Source organism: Dromaius novaehollandiae, chromosome 3 (assembly GCF_036370855.1).
Source record: "Dromaius novaehollandiae isolate bDroNov1 chromosome 3, bDroNov1.hap1, whole genome shotgun sequence".
Lineage (NCBI taxonomy): Eukaryota > Metazoa > Chordata > Aves > Casuariiformes > Dromaiidae > Dromaius > Dromaius novaehollandiae.
The window spans coordinates 112,479,939-112,499,009 of record NC_088100.1 but is presented as its reverse complement, the minus strand read 5'-3'; the positions used below and the strand labels follow the sequence as shown (position 1 = coordinate 112,499,009).

At 41.0% G+C, this 19,071-nt stretch overlaps 1 protein-coding gene across 1 annotated transcript in view; it reads left to right on the top strand.

Annotated features, from left to right (window-relative positions):
- Nucleotides 1–19,071, top strand: part of ABHD12 (abhydrolase domain containing 12, lysophospholipase) — a 44,756-nt gene that overhangs the window by 3,495 nt on the left and 22,190 nt on the right. The window contains exon 2 of the mRNA XM_064509839.1: nucleotides 16,724–16,848. Within this exon, the coding sequence (XP_064365909.1) occupies nucleotides 16,724–16,848 (125 nt within the window). The remainder of the gene's footprint in view (nucleotides 1–16,723; nucleotides 16,849–19,071) is intronic.

Genomic DNA, 19,071 nt, shown 5'->3' with positions numbered 1-19,071 from the left:
AAGCGGCTTATAAACCAAAAGAAACAAATACCTCTACTTGTGCCTTTCTTCCATAGGTAGCAATAAAATAGGATGTGGTGGCTGAGATGCTTACCAGTGGTTACTTTGAAATTCTCAGTTCCTCTGAAAACCAAATCATTCACAGATATCTTGTTTGAAACTGTTAAATACAATATTGCGGTATTAAAGCAGCATGTGGTGCAAAAATGGATTTCCTGGTATGTTTTGTGTTGATGGCCATTCCTGTAACGGTTGAGTTATGATGCATTTTCCATGTGACAGTGTTTAAACTAAGTGCTAGATGGTTATCAAGGTAGCAGTGCATTTTGTGCACAGTAGTCATAGCCAGTTAATGTTTGAAGAGTGGTTGTATGGTTGCTGCTGTAAGTCAGTTTTGTGACAAGTGGCTGGGATGTTTTGAGGAAATGCATTTGAGCAGACTTGGGTCTTGACTTGAGCAGACAAAGAATAAAGAAAACAGTAAGCTTACTATTAGCTTTGCTGTCAATGCAGATTTGCTTCTCTCACTTTTGCTGAAACCTGGTCGCTGTAGCAAATGGACACATAATAATTACCCTTCTATTCTGTGACCTGGTCCTTATCTAGGCTTTATTAGCCCCAATCAATAGTCAGACCTTAGACCTGAAGAACTGAGTATTAATTTTGCCATTCCTTACTCTCCTGCAAACACTTGTTTGCAAAAGATAAAGCTTATTTCTCTCTTTCTCCATACCGTGAAGAACTGCGGACACAAGGTGTGTAAGTGTACACCTAGATATTTGTCTTTCTGCAGAAGCCTGCAGTCCCGTGGCCTGTCTCTTCAGTTATCTTCGCTGTCTTCACTGTTAGCAACCCCTTATTCCTGGCACAGGTTCCTGCAAAGTTCTTTTTTTTTTTTTTTGGCAGCCTTCCTCTGGCCATCAAACCCATGTATTCCATGAGCTAGAACTCTTTTGTCTGAAAATGTTACACTCTGTTATAATGCAGTTGACTGTAATTCCCCTCATTTGCCTTCTTGCTAGTCATGTGCAGCTTTCTCAAGTGTTTCCCTTCAAAGGCAGAAGGCTTCTTATGATACCTTTTTCTGGTTATCTTATGAAAATACAGTGAGATGTTATAGACCAGAGATGATGACAGTCTGTCAGAACTTCCTGATTGCATCTTCCCCACTGATATGTTTGAATTTGGCTGGGGCAGCAAATGTGCCCAGGCCTGTGAAACACAATGTGGGGTGTCCCTTGTTATTCCACTGCCCCGGTAGCCAGGTGTTCCCTGACTGTGTCTCTTTGGATTTGAGCAGGAATCCCTCCTCTGCCAGGAAGCTTGGTCAGCTCTATCTGTCTTTTTTATTGTATCTCTAGGCCTAACCTCTCTCTTCATGCTCTTATCTTGTATAGCAGCATTTGCACTGCCTTTTAGGACTATTCAGTCTGGTCACTGTAGCAGAGATGACAATTTTTTTAATTGCTGTCCTGCAAGCTTTCCTCTATGTCTTCCTTAAGATTTTTTTTCCATGTGAGATTTTTGTGCCACTATCTCTCTTCAGTTGCTGCCTTCAAGTTGAACCAGTTACTTTGCTAGTGCCATTCAAGGAGGTACTGCTTGTATAGGGATGTTTTATCAGCCATGTAGGTTTCTATTTACTTTTTTTTTTTTCTCCTTCTTCCTTCTACTGATTCCACCTACCTGCTGGGTAGCCTCAGCTATCCCAATTGCTCATGATTACCTAAGTGAAGTTCATGAAGGAGTTGTGAAAGTTTCCAGTCACTGGCCAGTGTATTCTTACACAATAACTACAAATTAAATCACTATTTCTCACTTGAATTTAAAAGCTTGTTCTGTATTTTTTTTGGTTACAGCTTTCCAAGAGGATGCACAGTAACATTATATATATATATTTTCTAGGATCTGTCAAAATGCGATTGTGTAATTACTTCCAAACATGTATATGTAGTTTTTTTGTTTGCTCTCTTTGTCTTGATTTGTTTTATGAATGGGAACTTAGTGGCTATGTCTAAATCCTGGTCTGTCTTGTGCAGTCAATTGTTTTGACAGCTTATGCCTAGGTGAGTGTCTCTGTTACTTCTGCTTGTAACTTACTCAGTTTTGGTGGTTAAGTGTTCAGTCTCTGCATTATCTTCCCAATTTAAATAGCCATTGGAGCCACTGTAATTCTTTTCTCATGCTCATCTCCTCTTTCCCCCCCCCCACTCCTTCTCTTAGATGTAGAACTCATTTAGCTCAAATAGCAAGACTGCCTGCAATTTGAGGAGTTATTAGGTGAATTTTGTGTCTTTTTGTCTTTGCTAGAGATTTTTTTTTTAAAGCCTCAATAATTTGTGAGGACATCTTGTTGGTGTGTACCTGACAATAATTCTGTGCATCAGTATGCTACTGTTCAAACATGTCTTCTTTCACCGTGTTGTTCATTGGAATTTTTTTTTGTTTTAGTGTGGTTTACTGTTTCAGCCATCTCTCGAAACTTCTGGTATCTTCCTGCAGATATCTTTGTGATCTAAAGTTTCTTTCCTCGGGTCCAATTTTCCTGTGAGCTTCTCTGTAATTTCTGTAATAGAACAAAGTGTTTTTCTGCTGCATCTGCTCTGTGCTATGACATCCTACAGTCCCTGAGCAGTTGTCTCAAGTTCCCTGTATTTCTCATGGAGAACTTTGAAGACGCTTGCTATGGATTCTGAAGACAATTTGCTCTCTGTAATTGAGTTTTGTGTTGGTCTCCTTGAACTCCTTGTTTCATTGCAATGTCATACTTCTGAAATCCCACATGGATTCAGTTGCTCTGCTTTGATGCCTTATGCTTGAATTATTAATTACTGCATTATTATTAACAGTTGCTACTTTTTAGTTCCTATAAGAGTCCTCTTCTGCTTAGGAACTGCATGAATTGCAGACCTGTTCTTGTTTCAGCATACCTAAACTTCCCAATGTGGGCAGTTCTGGGGAACTCCTGGGACCAAGATGGACTTTCCAGTCACCTGTGGAAGGAAGATGTCTTTGTTGGGACCAGGATCTTCTCAGTGCTGCAGTATTTTCTGAACCCCTGTTCTATTTCCAAGCTGTTCTTGCTTTTACAGAGTATCCGTGACCTACTCATGACAAGTTCAATTTTGAAGGTGACTTGCTTTCATGCTATATATGGCATGTTGTTGTCCAAGCAGCTTGGTTTGCTGCAAATAAGTTCTCTGCAAAATGAGTCACAGGACATAGGTGCGAGTCCATAGTTTCTTCCAGGATGCAGTAATATGTATTTCTCTTTGGTGAAAGCACCATGATGTCGTTTTAATGAAAACTAACAATGGCAGCATCATTTCCTCTCCAGAATCTGCTGCCGTGATACCTGCAAGAGGCCTGCTACACCTTCTAAGCAGGATTCCTGCCATGGATGAAGAGCCTGCCTTCTGCGTCCAGTTTTGTTTGGAAGGCACCATGTATACTACCATGATATCTTCTTAGGAGGCTACAACTAATTTGCTTTAGTCTTCCAGGCCTATAGGGCAAGTCAGATTATTTTGGTGAACATATCAGGATGTGATATTAGTGAACACATTTCCACTGCAGTTCCCCTAGGAAACTCTGTGTTTTGAAAATTCAGTAGGTAATGCAGTCTGGGAGCTCAATCACTGTACTGTAAATATCAGACCACTGGTGTTACAGTAGTGGACAGCTTCTGACATCAAGAGCAAGTGATTATACAGCCCTACTCAGTAACTCTTCCTTTCCTAGTGTGAGAACACTGTGGCTGAATCAGTACCACAGGAGGATTATAAGAATGTACTTTCTGGTATTTTAAAAGGGTAGTTGGGGACCTAGGAAACTGAATTCAAGCCTGAAGTGTCATCTATGCAATTTTAGTGGTAAGAGTCAATTTGGGATTCAATGGGAGAAGCTTTAGCAGCTAAATATATATAAATGAAAGTAGATTGCCCTGTGGAAAGGTGGGGTCTCTGTAAATATGTGACTGGTTTATCAAGATTATGGCCAGGCTGATGAAAGCACCAGTGGTAAAATTGTTTCTCCAAAGCATTTGACTTCCTACTGCATCCTTTTATTAAGAGGGCTTGCATTGTTAATGGACTACATATTAGCTGTATTGAAAACTGGCTCAGTGGCAGGTCTTGAGAGCTAATGGAGAGATAAACAACTGGGAAGTTCTCTTGAGACTGTTTTTTGGTTCAGTGGTAAGTAATTTTGTCTTATCAGAATGGTAGATACACAGTTGCTGCTGGTAAAACTGTGGGGAGCAGAGGGTTGATGAGGTAATAGATAGGGCAGTTCAGGGAGCTGCATCAGCTGGTGAAAAGTTCAGGGGAACAGAGGTTAAACATAGCTGGAGGCAAGGCAGTACAGTCAAGGAGGGTGTAAAGGTTGTAACAGTAGGGTGGGGATCGTGTAGAAACAGAGGTAATATGTGAAATCACTCTAATCACTCTGCAAGCTGTCAGTGTGTCCTAACACACAGGCCTTGTATGAGCTCCATACCTGGAAATAAAGCTATCATCTAGCCTTTGCACTTTTGCCTTGCCAGTATGTTTCTTTCTATCTCAAAGCAGTCAAGTGTTGGCAAAACAACATAACACTGAGCTTTGGAAATTTGTCCCTTCCTTAATGAAGGCAATTTAAACTTGCAAGAAATGTTTTCTAATATTAGACTTAAAGTGCCTTGATCATTTAAATCTGTGATTATTGAACTGAGCTAACAGGAAGGATGGCTGTGTTTACTTTTCAAATCAAACTGTTTAACCCAGACTTATTTCCCTGCAAAGTAGCATTAGAACTCGTATTGAATACTACACCAATAGAAAAGATTAAACAAGAAAACTAAATATTTTCAAATGTTCATTTTCTAAAAAGCTGAGTCCCACAGCTGCCCTCTCTTCTCCAATCTTGTTTGAAACAACCTATCAAATCTCAGAAAGAGAATTTTAGAAATTGAAAGAAGAGCATGGAAAAACTTGGACATTGACATTTTCTTCCCCTGAAAATAGCAAATATCTGAAGCAAAACCTCTTCCAAAGGAGGGCACATAAGATTGCATTGTGTAAGTACTTTAATCTTTGTGGAATTTATTTAAAAAAATTATTCCTTTGGAATGACCAGTCTCACTTTTTCAGTAAGTAACTTCCATATGTGAATGGACACAAAACTGTTCTAAGCACACGTCACAGTATAGTATTCCTCTGCTAATAACTCCTTTCAAGCCCAGAGTTGTTGTCTTATATCACAGTTGGGAAGAAGAAACGGTGTTCTTCAGTTACCTTCCTCCTGTTTTACTAGGAGTGGTGCTTCAATAGCAAGAATTGGTGTTTCTTCCAGGCCTCTCTGGAGAGAACAACTAATCTGCAGGCCAAACTGTGGGCCTTTCCCTTTCAGTTGTAATACACTTTTTGTCCATCAAGCAGAGCAAATACAAATATTCAAAGTTTCAAATACCCTGCATATCTCTTCTGTTGTTCTGAACTTGGGTAATAGCATTAAAATCAGGACTGACCAGCTGAAAATGCAGCTTAATACCTCTTGCAGAAGAGGCTGGTGTTGAATACTATTGAAATGGGGTCATATGGAACCTGACCTCTTCCTGTCACTAAAGGTGTGCAGTAAAAGGACTTGTGCTATAACTGAAGAAAAATGCTTGGAAGAAAATTTGTGTTTTTGGTTGAATACATTGAAGCTCAGAGCAGAGAACAGTAAATGCATTTATGCTGTCTAGAGATTGCTTTGCCATTTGCTGGTAGCAGACCTTTGCTTGAGGTAATTTGAGATAGATGCCCACACAACTGAGTGACATAAATGAAGTTTTGAAGTCAGTGCTTCCAGCTTGCAGCATCTTGTGTTTGTGGGTGAAAGCATGAGCAAGGTGTTTAAGATGCTTGAGTGGTTTTTTGCTTGGCATTCCCCAGGTAGGGAAGTCTGTCTTTCTCCCCTAAAACAGTCTGGTGGTCCTGCCTCACTTGTTGTAAAGTTGTGATTGGTTTCAGAGCAGCTTTAGGAAGCAGGAACAAAGCTGAAAATACAAATTTTATGCTGCAGCTTTAGGAAGCAGGAACAAAGCTGAAAATACAAATTTTATGCTGCTGGGTATGAAAAATCTGAATGGGACACACTTGTTGGAAATATCTGTTCCATAGTCCTTGCAAAGCCAGGAATAAAGCAGTGACTAACATTTTCTTTCAGTCTGTAATAGTTTTGTGTTGCCTCTGTAGTAAAGTGTTCTTTTTTCCCCCCCTTTAGGTACCAGTGTAGGGACCACATACGCTTTGAGCTTCATGGCAGATTGATGTATAGTGCTAGAAAATGTCCAGTTTCCATGCAGCAGCCAAGTAGGAACTCCAGCACCTGCTTTTCACTTTCCTGGAGTGTGCTTGTTCTGGCATGGCTCTTCAGACCTTTGCAGTGTGAGCAAAGGCTCTGGTTCTAATTGTCAGCTTAATGCTTCAAGCCTTCTGCTTGATTTAGGAGTTACCTCTTCAACAAGCTGATACCTAAAGCCAGAATCCTTGAATAAAGCATAGATGAAAGCAGGAATGCATTAATCTTTCTGGAATAACCCCCTGCTCTGTATCTGTTGATACATCTGTTCTTTAATTGGTGCTGTCACTTTATGGGCTGTGTGCTGTTTGTTAAGCTTCTTTTAAACAGGTCACAATTGCAAAGGGCATCGGTGACTGCCAGCTAAATGTAACTGTGATCAGCTGATGGTCAGCATATGTAATGTTTTGGCAGTTCAACGTTCTTGCTTGCTTGTATGCCCCTAAAAGGGAACTGTTCATTCATTGTAATCAAAATGGTTTACTAGTGATGTGTTCTGCATCTAAAAGGTGGCAGTATCACAGCTAATACAAAGCTTTTTTTTCTTTTTCTTTTTCTTTTTTCTTTTTTAATTGGGTTTCAAGGAGGAGTGGCTTCTGATCTCTCCCAGTGAAGGCAGAGGTGCCTTAGTTGGAGATATATAAGAAGACCATCTTCATGCATTTGAAAGGAAAAAGGTCTACAGTAAACAAATGGGACTTCTGCTTGAGTGCTTAAGACAGCCAGTGCCTGCCAGTAGTGGTAGTTCTCAAGTTGCGGTTTGGTGGCTATCCCCCCAACTCTTGCGACTATTACGTGAAAAGGTTTCATGTTTGCAACTTGATAATATGGACCTGTTCATACATCTGTATCCATAGTAATAAAGTCTCAATGATTTCCTGTTATTGCTGCAGGGTTAACATAGGCAGGCAAGTCTGGCAGGCTTACAGCATGTTAACAGTGAGTGTAAGTGACGGTAGGGGGGAGCTGCCTTGGCTGTATTGCATGCTTTTCAGTTATGGCATGCATTCAACAGGCAAGCAGCTCTATATTAAACTGCAGGTAGAAACTCTGAAGTATGATGTTTCTGAACTGACTTTGCTCTTGAAGCAACACTTTTGCAGCCTGCTATTCTTCCTCCAAAAGTGTGGCAGAGAGAAACTGTACTGCTTCAATAAAAACCCAACTTGGCTGATCTCAAGCTCCTGTTTTGTACTTCTGGTCTTTTCTCATTTATGTTCTGTTTTTTCCTCTTTCATTTGCAGACAGCCTTGTGTTTCCCCAGCTCGTGGGCTAGTGAGGGGGCTGTGCCTTTAATATAAAAGAGCTGTCAGCTGTGAAATAAATGGAAAACTTGATTTCAGTAAACCCTGGAGCAAGTGTACTTATTAGCATGCTGCCCCACAGCAGTATCTCAGTGCCAAGCTTGACAACAGTCTAGTGTGGGTGATACCTGATTTGATAAGTGTCAGCTAGAAGATACTGCTGGGAAGTTTTGGAGAAAGCGTATTCTTAGACTTTAAACAAATGTTTTATTCTGGAAAAGTTCTGGCATAAACAAAACTGCTGTTGCAAAATCTGCATTCAGAGCCAGTCAACAACCTTAAAATCCCAATCCCCAAGCCTGCTTTTCTGTCCCCAAAGTCAGTTGTCCAATTGTCTAGGGTGTAATTATTCATTGTTTTCTAAGTACTTAAAATAACAGAAGCATCTGTGTCTTTCCTCCTCAAACATAGCGTTTGGGTTAGTGTAGTTGCATAGAGTTCATGCTAATACCAGTTTACCTGAGTACTGAGTAATAACATAGCTGTTGTATACTGACAGCAGAGTATAAGCATCTTAAGTAAATCAGTACTGTATTGCTGAATGTTCAGTTCATTCCTGTCTCCCACTCTAACAAATACGTAGGCCTCACAGAATTAGAGTATGTTATATGTGAGACTAAAGTTGAAAACTCCTCTCCTTTGAAGAAGGTTCCAATATTTAGAGTGATTTAATTAGATGAGCTGTGCTGTTATTGTCTTGCAAGGGAGTCGGCTTAGGCAGAGGTTGGGAAGACCAGGACTGGAGGCACAAGGGGAGGGTGCTCAAGGGAGGGAAGTGAGATGTAGCTTGCATAGCCCTGTCCTTCAGGGTGTGTAAATGCTTGGGTGAATCTCTCCCTACCTTGCATCATTTGCTCTGCTTTTTGCAGACCTGTTTCCTTGCCAAAGGCCTGTATCACGCCTGCAGGCTGCTCCGTTGCTTCTGCTCATTCATGTTGTACACTAATATAGCCTTCTATCACCTTATGGACTTTTTTTGCTCCTCTTCTACTGCACTCTGAATTCCTTGCATGACCCTCCCTGGCCTTGTGTTGCTGTCAGCTGATCAGCAGTGGCTTTCTGTTCCCCTAATCCTGAGTGCCATTGCCTCATTTCTCCTTCTTGCTGCACCAGGATCTTGATTCTTGCAGGTCCTACCCAAGATCATTCTCTCTCCCATAAATTGAGCTAGTGTTATTAAGGTCTCAATAGCTGGAGCTCGCTTGCCCCTTCTGAATAACCCCAATTTACTGAGGCACCCTCCTGCTTTTGTAGTTGTACCTCTTGGGTAGGTGGATGCCAATTTCCTGTAAATAGCTAGCTAGATGACCTCCTCCTTGCTGCTGATCATTTTGAGTTAATGTTTAATCACTTAATACTGAAGGAGGCTCAGAAGCAGTCTAAGGGAGTGTCTAGGCTGTAAGAGGGGAGCTCGATAATGACGTCAGCTGGACTGGAGAGTTTGGGAGCTTAAAGAAGTTTCAAACTTCGTCTGTGTTCATGGAGCAGCACTGCCTGAAGCCCTTACCCCAGCCAAAAGGAGATGCCTTGTAGGCCACAGCTTGTTTGGGGGCTGAAAGGGGTCAAAAAACCTCTAAGAAGAGCTTGGGATTAAGTGGAGCCTTTGCCGTGAATGGAGGCATTTCAGGGAAAGGATGTTGCTGAAGAGGAGCATGTTTTAGGCCACAGTGCATGGTCTCTGCAAGCCAACGCCACTGCCAAAAGAAAAGGTCTTAGAGGCAGCTTCTCAGCACGGACATTTGGACCACTACTGCTAAATCAACTTGAAAAGCTCATCTATGTGAAAAGCTGATTTTGTATTTATGTATGTGTGCATCCACTGAGATACAGTTCAGGTCTTTGCCATGATGAATTTCTTTCTGTGGCCACATGAATGTGTGACAAAAACTTCAGGCTGTGCATAGTTATGGGAGTGAATGGAAAATCAGGTAAATGCTGCATGGTTTACCAAAGTAGAACTTACCAAATGAGTTTAGTTAACTTCTCTGATTTAAATGTGATATGGAGGGATTTCTTTTTAAGATGGAAGAAATCCACTAGGTCTAACTGAAGCTAGTGTCAGTAAGCATTTGACTGATGTTACATGGGACGTGGTTAACAAAAATAAGGGGGATATGGAAAGTGCTGGTTAGTATATAGACAAAATATTCTGGTTTCTGTTTGCTGACATGCAGCATTTCTCCGGAGCTGTGTATGCAGCTTTCATTCAGTCTTTCTGTGATACCGCTGTGAACAGAGAAATAAGTTAGTGCTTACAATGGCTTCCTGCTGTGCTTTAGAAATACAACATACAGTTTTAGCAAAAAAAAAAGTTTTTTTTTTTTAAATACACTATAATAGCAGCGAAACAAAGAGTACAGTAGCTGGCAATATTTTCTTGTGATTGGAACAACCTGAATTTCTTGCCAAACACTAACTTTTTTTTATGGGTGTGCTAACGTCTCCTGGTCAATGCTCATTTGCGCTTTTGCCTCCATTGGGACACCTTTGCCTTCTATCGCTGTTGGTGATGTCTCTGTATAAAAAATAAGGTATCATATACTCTGAAGAATTAAAAATGGGTCTTGCATGTTTGAAAACATGCTCAAAAAAAACTTCTTATCTTTTCTGTCCTTTTCTTTATGAAAGCCTGCAGGTTTTAAATTAGTTGTCTTTCCATTGCCTTATTAAGGCCGTTATTCCTGATCATTTGTCTTTTAAATAAAAGAGAAATGGCAGAATATCCCAACAGTTTGCTTTTGGATAAAATCAAATGAAGTAGGCTGCTGGAGACTGGAGTACAGTTCATGATGTGATGGGCAGGTAGCCTTTTGTGTGCTGGGCCTTTGAAGATGAAGGCTTGAATACCTTGCTCCATCCTAACATTTTGAGGCCAGTATTTATAAGGTGTGCTTGGCATTTTATTGCCCTCCTCTGCCCCTGCCCCCCCCTTCCCGACTGGTGTAAATAGGACCATCACTGGTTGTGAGATTTGGATATATTTTGCTATCTCTGCCTACTCGGTATAGCTTTATTCAACTTTTAAAGAAGTTTCATGTACTTGTTGTCTCCTAAGAAAAAATCACTGTTCAGTGAGAAAGGAGCTAGTCTGATTTGGTGTATGGCCTTGGGCAAACTTCAGCCTGTCTAGCTCAGCTCTGCATCACCAAAGGGAAGCTTGTGAAGCGTGAGCCATTGCACTTTGTCAGGATTTGGTGAGACGAATTAAGCAAGTGACTGCTTTGAGTAGGGTTGATCTTTTTTGGGGGTGCGGAAATAGGCTGAGTGACTCTTTAGGATTTCTTATAACCTCTTTTCTGTTAATCTCTTTACTGTGTTCCTAAAATAGAAATAGTCTCTGATTTCAGATGCTTTTTCTTAAATCAGTTGGTGAGCATTTGGGATGCTGCAGTGATGAAAGCCATAGGATCAGACATGAATTTGTCTGTTGCACCTTCAGTACCCTTGATGGCAGAGAATGGAAATTTACCTTGTATTAATTAGCTGATGCTTTGTGGTAACCGATCTAACAACTTGCACTGATAATACTTGGTTTTACATGGAGATAAATTTATACTTGTATTGGAGAGGCAGTCAACAAACAAGACCAGCCTTTTTTAGATCTTCTTAATAGCTGAAATGTTTAGTTGTCTTCTGCAAAGTCAGTAATGTTCCTTTTCAGCGTATCATGTCCTTCACGCACATAGCATGTGTCAGTTACAATTTATTCTTCGTCTGACTTCAGTTATGGCTTGCTTTTTCGTTGCTAGCTGGTTGTTTCTGGTGCAAAGAAGATGGTAATATAATATGCTACAATGTTAGCCAGTGGATTGCAGGTTTGGGTTTTTTTTTTTTTTTGTGTGTGTGTGTATCAGTTTCCTTGTTCCAGAAGGGAACCTCTGATTAAACAATTCATAGGAACAGAGCGGTGTTTGAATGCTTGACAAATTGTTAAGCCATTTTTCAATATATGCTCTGCATGCCTGTTCACAATGTAGTATCTTCATTCTTTTTTTCAAGAGTTTAAAACCTTCAAAATTCACATTGTCCATAGAAATGTGTGCAAGAGTGACGATACCGTGGTTCAGTTTTTGAAAGGGGCAGAGAGAGCAGCAGTGGAATATTTCCTCAGAAAGTGCAAAAAGTTCAAGATTATTTTTATTAAGCAGCAGCAAAGGAATCTGGTAGACTGTTAATTTTCTTGCATTTCAGATTTTAAAAAGAGCAAAGATTTTTAGGAATTAAATAAAGAAACAGAACTCTGAAGATGCAGATACAAGACAGCTTCTGTCTGTGATTTTGGATTTTTTTGTTTAGTTTTATGAAAAATGCTTATGAGAACAAGTGCAGTGCCTTTGAATTTATGTCTTGTTTCCAGGACTGTGACTTTGTTTATGACTTACTTAGATGATTGCTTAATCCCAGATGTAGCAAGATGAGTTTGAGGCCTTTGCTTTTGATTTTTGAGTTCTTTTGCAGTGAAGTGATGCTGTTTAAATGGGTCTTAATGCCAAAGGGAGAGGTCAGTTGCTCAGATGTTAAAAGTTATAGCATGTACTGTTGTGTCCCCACTGGCTATGTTGAATTTGAGGGTAAGATCTGTTTTCAAGATTGGGTGAATTTTCAATAATTCAGCCTCCCCGCTCTCTATACAGTGACTCTACTGAAGCAGAAATAAGGCTTGGCTGAAGATTTTTTGTTGAGAAACATTTTGTGTCATTAAGCCTGAAAGAAAAGAATCGCACAATTGCCTGTGCAACTTTGTTCGTTGCCCACAGAAATCAGGAGAGGACTAACCCTTTGACGTTAGCATCTTTTCAATTTGGCTTTGACCATAAACAGAGCAGCTTTGCAGCAAACTGAAGGAGAAGATGAACCAAGTTAATCCTGTAGTGGAAAACTGCTTTGTTGTGTGTAATCACGCAAGCTCCCCAGAACTTGCTGTAACACTTCAGAGTGGAGCTCAGACCCGTTCCCTGTGTGTGAACACACATTCAGGAGGTGGGAGGCTACCTCCAAATGTGCTTTCACACAGTTGGACGCCTTGTTGGGGTTTTCTTTTTTTTGGCAGGAACCAAGTGGAATAAAACAACAGATTAATCTACTTGGGCAGATCAGATGCCATTTTCTGTTAGACAAGTAGGGGAACACATTCTTGTTATGCTATTATTCATGTTATGTACTTCTTCCTCCATCACCTTTAAAGTCACTTTTTCCACCAAGCGATCAGGAGGTACCTTGCATGGTCAAGAATGAAAATGGTCTTGGCTTCTGTGTCCTGTGCTCTGAATTTCTGCCATGGTAGTACTGCCAGTTTGCAGCTGTCGATTTGAGGGACACTGGAGCAAATCAGAGAAACAGAATGCACTGAAACCAAAGTAGAGTCCCATAATCAGGAGTCTGTGAGCACTTTGTTTTAATGTTGAGCCTGCTGGATTACAAAGGCCATGTGGACCGTATGTGTATTTCTGTCTGTCCTTTTGGGACTGCAAGCCCAACGCATGTGTGTTCCTGATAAATTTTGTCCTGTTCTTGCTTGACTAAAGCTCAGCTAGTATTAGTCTCCTGATTGTCCCTAGGCCTGTCCTATAAGCTACCAGGAAAGTTTTCAAATTCAGATGTCACACTCTCAGGAAAGATTTTCTTCTTGCATATTTAAGTAAGACTGGAGAGGGAACATACTTTTTGCATCCACTTTGGAAACTTGCATTAGGCAAAAACTGCTTCAGATTTTGTATGCGTTTGGACAGAACCAGAAGTTGGGCAAAAGCCCAAGAAAATGCAATGCCAGTTGCTATGGGGTTTTTTTTGTTTTTTTGGTTTTGTGTTGTTGTTGTTTTTAAGTTGCCTTTATCATGGCTCATGATATATTAAATGTCTTCAGTTTGCAGCTGCTTAGTAAAAGGACAATGCGACTACTCTGTTAAATGGGCTTTAAGTTAATCTATGAGCTATTGCTAAATTGCTCAGTTTAAACAGGGCAGACCTGGAATATGCCAGTTCGAGTGCCCTAGTTGTAGTGAAATTTTCTAACTTGTGTGTATTTTCCTCTAAGATCAACTTAAGGGTTTTTTTTTGGGGGGGGAGGGGCATGAGGCGTGTATTGCTTCTGTTTGAACACACCAGAAAATCCCTGTGCAGGGCATTTATTTTATGAAGTAGATTTTTCTGCAGAGCAAGAACAATTTCATTTAGTTAAATTGCTTGCTAAAGACTTACCTGATAATTTTACATCTGCACTTTGGTACATTATCTTGGATTTATCAGCAGAAGAGAAGCTGTTTATTGATGGATAGGGAGTCTGTTCTGGTTGCATTTTAAACAGACATCTCTGTAGTGATGAGGTGTAAATGTCACATTACTGGTTAGCATTTGGCATGAGTTAAGGACGGAGTTAATTGAGTCTTCTAAAGAGAAAGAGGAAACTAAAATCATTCCTAAGTTCTGACAGTATTACTCAGAGAATGTAGTCTTCATCAGCATTTTCTGTTCTTGATTTTCATAAACCCCGTGTCTGGGTCATGCTAAGTGTTTTTGCCACCCGAACATTCTCAAAACCTATGTTTTGGTGAGCTCTGATTGTGCCTGGAGGGGTCAGAGCTGATTCTGGTGCTGTTCTGAACAGTTTGCAAGGTTTTTTTCTGTCCGTCAGCCTTGACACACAACTGTAGGACTAAATTCCTGGCCCGTGTATAAGTCCTCCTGCACAGGTGCACTGGGCCCTAGAACAGCTTGCTAGAAGCAGCTGTTTTCCCTGCTTAGTGCAAACCCATTTTAGGTGGTGAGGGCAGAGTGGCATCTTGGGTGGGAGGTGGGAGGACACAAGAAGGCTGAATAACCAGCCAAACAAGGGGAAAAGAAAATTTAACAAAAAAAAAAGACGCTCCTCTCATTGAAGAGAGCTAAAATATGCTCTGAGAGCTCTGACACTAAATATGAGTTGCCCTCAGGTGATTTCTCCTCCCCTTCTGTTCCGTAAATCTCGTACCCTCCATGAAAATGTGGTATGTGTAAATGTGTGGGTGCTTGTGGATAGCTGGTTTGAATTTGAGAGAGAAGAGCACTGCAGTTGTGATTAGCCCAAGTGTGACATAGTGTGGTTTTTGCCAAACCTGTGGGGGTGGGCATGCATATTTAGCTGACCTGGCAGTGTTTCACAGCAGATTGCTTTCCAGACCAGGGCTTTAGAGGTGCTGAACATGAGGTGGGTATGTTTAATGGGCCCCTCAAAGATGCCTGGGCACTTGGGAGCTCAGTGTCCAAGCTGCTGTCCTTGGAGGCAGAGGTGCGTCAGTCTAAGGCTTTGGTACTCACTAACTTTCTTCCGAAAGACCCTGTTTTGCACTGTTTCCCCTGACAATCCTTTGTTTCTGCTTTCCTTAATACTTATGGAAACTGGACTTGAGATGCAGGAACGTCACTGGAAGCCTTTTACTGGCTTTTTTTCACATTGTCATTACCAGGTTTTCCATGGGAAGCGCTGAAGTCCGTTGAACCTTTCAGCATGGGCTTGTTGCAGCCGGAGCTGGTCAGCAGTGTCCTGATAACACATTTTTTTCCTCTTGGAAAATGATGATTCCTTTAGCTTGTCAAAAAAATGCATCCATCTGGATGGCAGGGATCTCTGAAGTCCAGAATATGATTCCTGGGCAAGAGGGGACAGACAGGTACTTGTGGGTAGGCAGTAGTGGAGTGGATCCAGTTTTCAGATGTGTAGGAAAGTAACCTAGCCCAGTGAGTACCCCAGCAGTCATGCTATAACCTTATACTGGGTTGGGAAGGGAGGTTTTCTCCTTTGGCACTATGTAGAAAAGCTGCTGAAAGCCTTGGCCTTAGCCCAGGAGTACAAAAGCTGTTGCGATCTGGAGTATTTTGGTACATGATGAAGCTCTTTCTATCCCTGCTCTGGCTGTGCACTCTTACTCCTTGGAGAAATGCTTACAAGAGACATCTACAGGCCCTCTATTTGATTCTTTGCAGTAGCTGACAGTGTTCAAGCCTTTTTAGCACTGCTTTGGAGCAAGTTAAATGTGTTGGTTCCTAAAATCACCAAATGGCAGATTAATGATTTCATGCCTCTTAGAAAAACTGATCTCTGCTCTTGGCTGCCAGCGGTTCCAGATGCAGAGAACTGGTTGTCCACTGGCATGGAGCATGGCTTGCTGTCATTCCTGCTTGAGACTGTCAGCTGGAGAGCAAAGGAAATCATGTTGCCTGAAGTATTTATACGGGTTTTAGTTCTTGACTGAAATCACAGTTGAGGGCCTCAGTGTTTCTGCCCACAGCATGTTGATCAACTAAATCCTTAGAAGTACAGCTTCATATATACATGAATATATATATGTGTGTGTGTGTATATGGTAATTATTCTGCAACAATAATGTGTATTTTGAGAGAAGTTGCTTAGCTTCTGCTGTGTGATGCTTCGATCATTTTTTGTAGCTTACTCTTCCCAGTCAGAATACTTAGGAGAAGAGAGAAATGAAGTTTTCGAGGAATTGTACCAAACTCAGTCTAGACTCTTAGCGAATTACGCCACAGATAAGAAATCTTTTGGTGTTTTATTACTTAGAAAGGCTTGCTTTCCAAGGCATCAAAAGGTAGGAATCCTTCTAGTTGGACAAGGTATAACCTCTTTTCCAATCTGTACGTGAGGTCATGTGTAATTTTAGCAGCCTGGGATCAGGCAGTCTCAGTACAAGTAGTTCATCCAAATTTATGTAGGTCTAACTTAAAATCTTAGTTATAGTGATTTAAATGGGAAATGTAGTCAGACTTCTTTTTGAAGACAAAGCTTAGGTCTTCACTGTGTGATACATTTTCCCAGAGATCCTGCAGTCTGTGAGATCAGCAGAAAAAAAGCTGTTACAAAGTGTTTTAAAATATCAGTGGAGAGTGTCTGTTCCCTTTTTCTAGGCTACATATCATCAGCTGACAGTTTGGTTGCTTCTGCTTCTCTCAAATAGCTGAGGCTACGTAAACAGTTTGAAAATTAGTTTTGTTTAAAGAATAAATGAAATGACCAGGTTTTCAAATGCACCAAGCACACCGATCATTGTGCAAATTGCTTCATAACACTCCTGCTGTATTGAGATTTTTTTTTTCCTTTTATACAGGCGTTACGGATTATGGTTCCGCTTGCGAAGGCTGTTAATCTGGTTGTTGGGAGTGTACGTAGCCATCCCATTTCTAGTAAAACTTTGCCCTGCTATTCAGGCAAAGCTGGTCTTCCTAAACTTTGGTAAGTGACTGAGTATGTTGGGATGGGTGAAGGGTGAGGGGAGGAGTGTTTTAATCTTTCATTTGCTGTGGCTCTTTTCCCCTGCATGTTTACAGCTTTTGAAGAATGGGAACTTTCACAGGTTGCAAGTTCCCCAAATAATGGGCTGCATATTGTTTTCTGTGGCCCTGATAATTTTTATAGTATGTCTTTGGCCTAAATAAGTCACTAAACTGCAGGTAACTTTCAGCTGGAAGGGTCTCCTTCAGAAAGCTGTGCAATGTGTCAAATGCATTTTTCTGAAGGGTTTAACAAAGATGTGTGAATAGAGAGCAAGCAAGTGAAACTAAATCCAATGCATTGTTTTTCTAGACAGTGATTCTTCACCTGAAAGCATTTTAGGAGAATATTCTGGCTGAGGCAGAAGCAAATCCTAAGTAGTCCACTCACAGTCAGGTTTAGTGTTTTCCTGTTTAGCATTTATATTCGGTCAAACCATCTGTGCAGTCGATCTGGTGTGCTGGTTCAGAGGGTGAACCTCAGCTCCCAAGAAGGCCTGAACATTCCCAGGATGGAAAATGAGGGAACATCAGTGTACGAGGGACACTTCTTTGCAATCTAAATTTGTCTTTTCAACCTTACTCCCGTTTTTTAATGAAGTCTTGGAAAATCTCATCCTTGGATTGTTAAGGTTGGGCTAGGAGGACCAAGTAGATATGTTTGCTTTTATATCACTTGCATCATTTTGGTTGCGTTCTCTGTATATTCTAACACTTTTTCATGGCCACTGTGAAGTGTGCGTGTATACTTTTTGGATGGTTCCAGCTCTTGTGCCTTGGTTGTCAGAGCTGACAACTAGATAATGTGTGCAGGTTGCTTCCATTTTCATCATCTTGCTTTTGTAAGTAAGGATTTTAATTTGTCCTTGCATAGCTTTGTTGAGTCCCTCTGAAGTTCCAACCTCTCTTTATTCCTGAGTGACCACACAGTTGTCCTGTAATGCTCTCTCAGTGGTCCTTGCACCACTACCACTCCAGCACTGTCCCCGCTCTTTTGTATAATGGCAGTCAGCTTTTTTTCTTGTGACAGTATTGTGCTTTCCTTCCATGACAAACTCTTTGCCTTAACAGTTTCCTAGGAAGCACACTTACTAGAAGCACACTGGCATGTTTGAGTAATTCTGCTTGACTGGAGAGTGGCACTTCTCCTTTAGTCTTGCCATATTGTTTTTTGACCTCCTGAGTACAAATCCAAACTCTTCAGCCATCTTTTTCCTCCCCCTTTCATGTGGTTTGGGATTTGTTTCCAAAACAGTAGTATAGAGCTTCAGGAAAGCACTTCCATTTTTTCTTGAGACATCCAAGGATGAATCAATATTCAAGCTCCTGCTGCTAGCAACTGAACCAGTGTCTAGATTTGTTCTTGTGGACACTGTAGAGGCTCTTATTCCAGTTTATATGATACACAGGCACACATTGCAAGAGATCGCAAACTGTCTCTTGTGGTGACTGCTGAAAGTCTTCAGAAAGCTGGGACTTAATAGAAACACAAATACAGAACAGATCAGTTTCAGTGTATCGGTATGACTAATAAACTGTGTTTTGTGTGGTGTGATGTGTGTTACAAGTGGTATGAAATAGCTCAGAAACATGCTACTAGAGTAACCGTCCATGTGATACTTACCCATACAGTGATCTGTTTTCATGTTTGTGTGTTTGTGTAGAATACGTGGACCATCCCAGTGACAAATGCCGTATATAAAAATTGCCTGTATTTCTATGTCTTTCTCTTGCCTTAATATGGATGCTTAGCTGGCCTCCATCACTGTAACATTGGTATGCTCACATTTGAATCTTTGTAATATGTCTATCTGGCAAGAAAGTCTTAACAGATGTTGCAGATGGGAAAATCAAGAAACAGAGAAGTTGAATACTTTTCCCAGAGCACTGCTAGAAGTGACTTGTGTGTCTGTCCAGACCTCAGCTGCAGACTTTATCTTCCTCTTGGAGGATCTGCCACCCCTGTGAGAGCGCCACCAAGATCTGCTGTGACAGCACAGCGAGCTGGCGGGTCTGTGGCAACGTGCACGCTTTGTTTTGGACTCTTTCATGTTCATGTCTTTTGCAGTCAAGATGATCTACACATACCTTTAAAAAAATTAATGCTTTTGCATACCAACAAAGCAAACTTAGACAAGAAATCTAGATCTGCCTAAGGGGCCAGATTTGTTGAGTGGACTGCCTG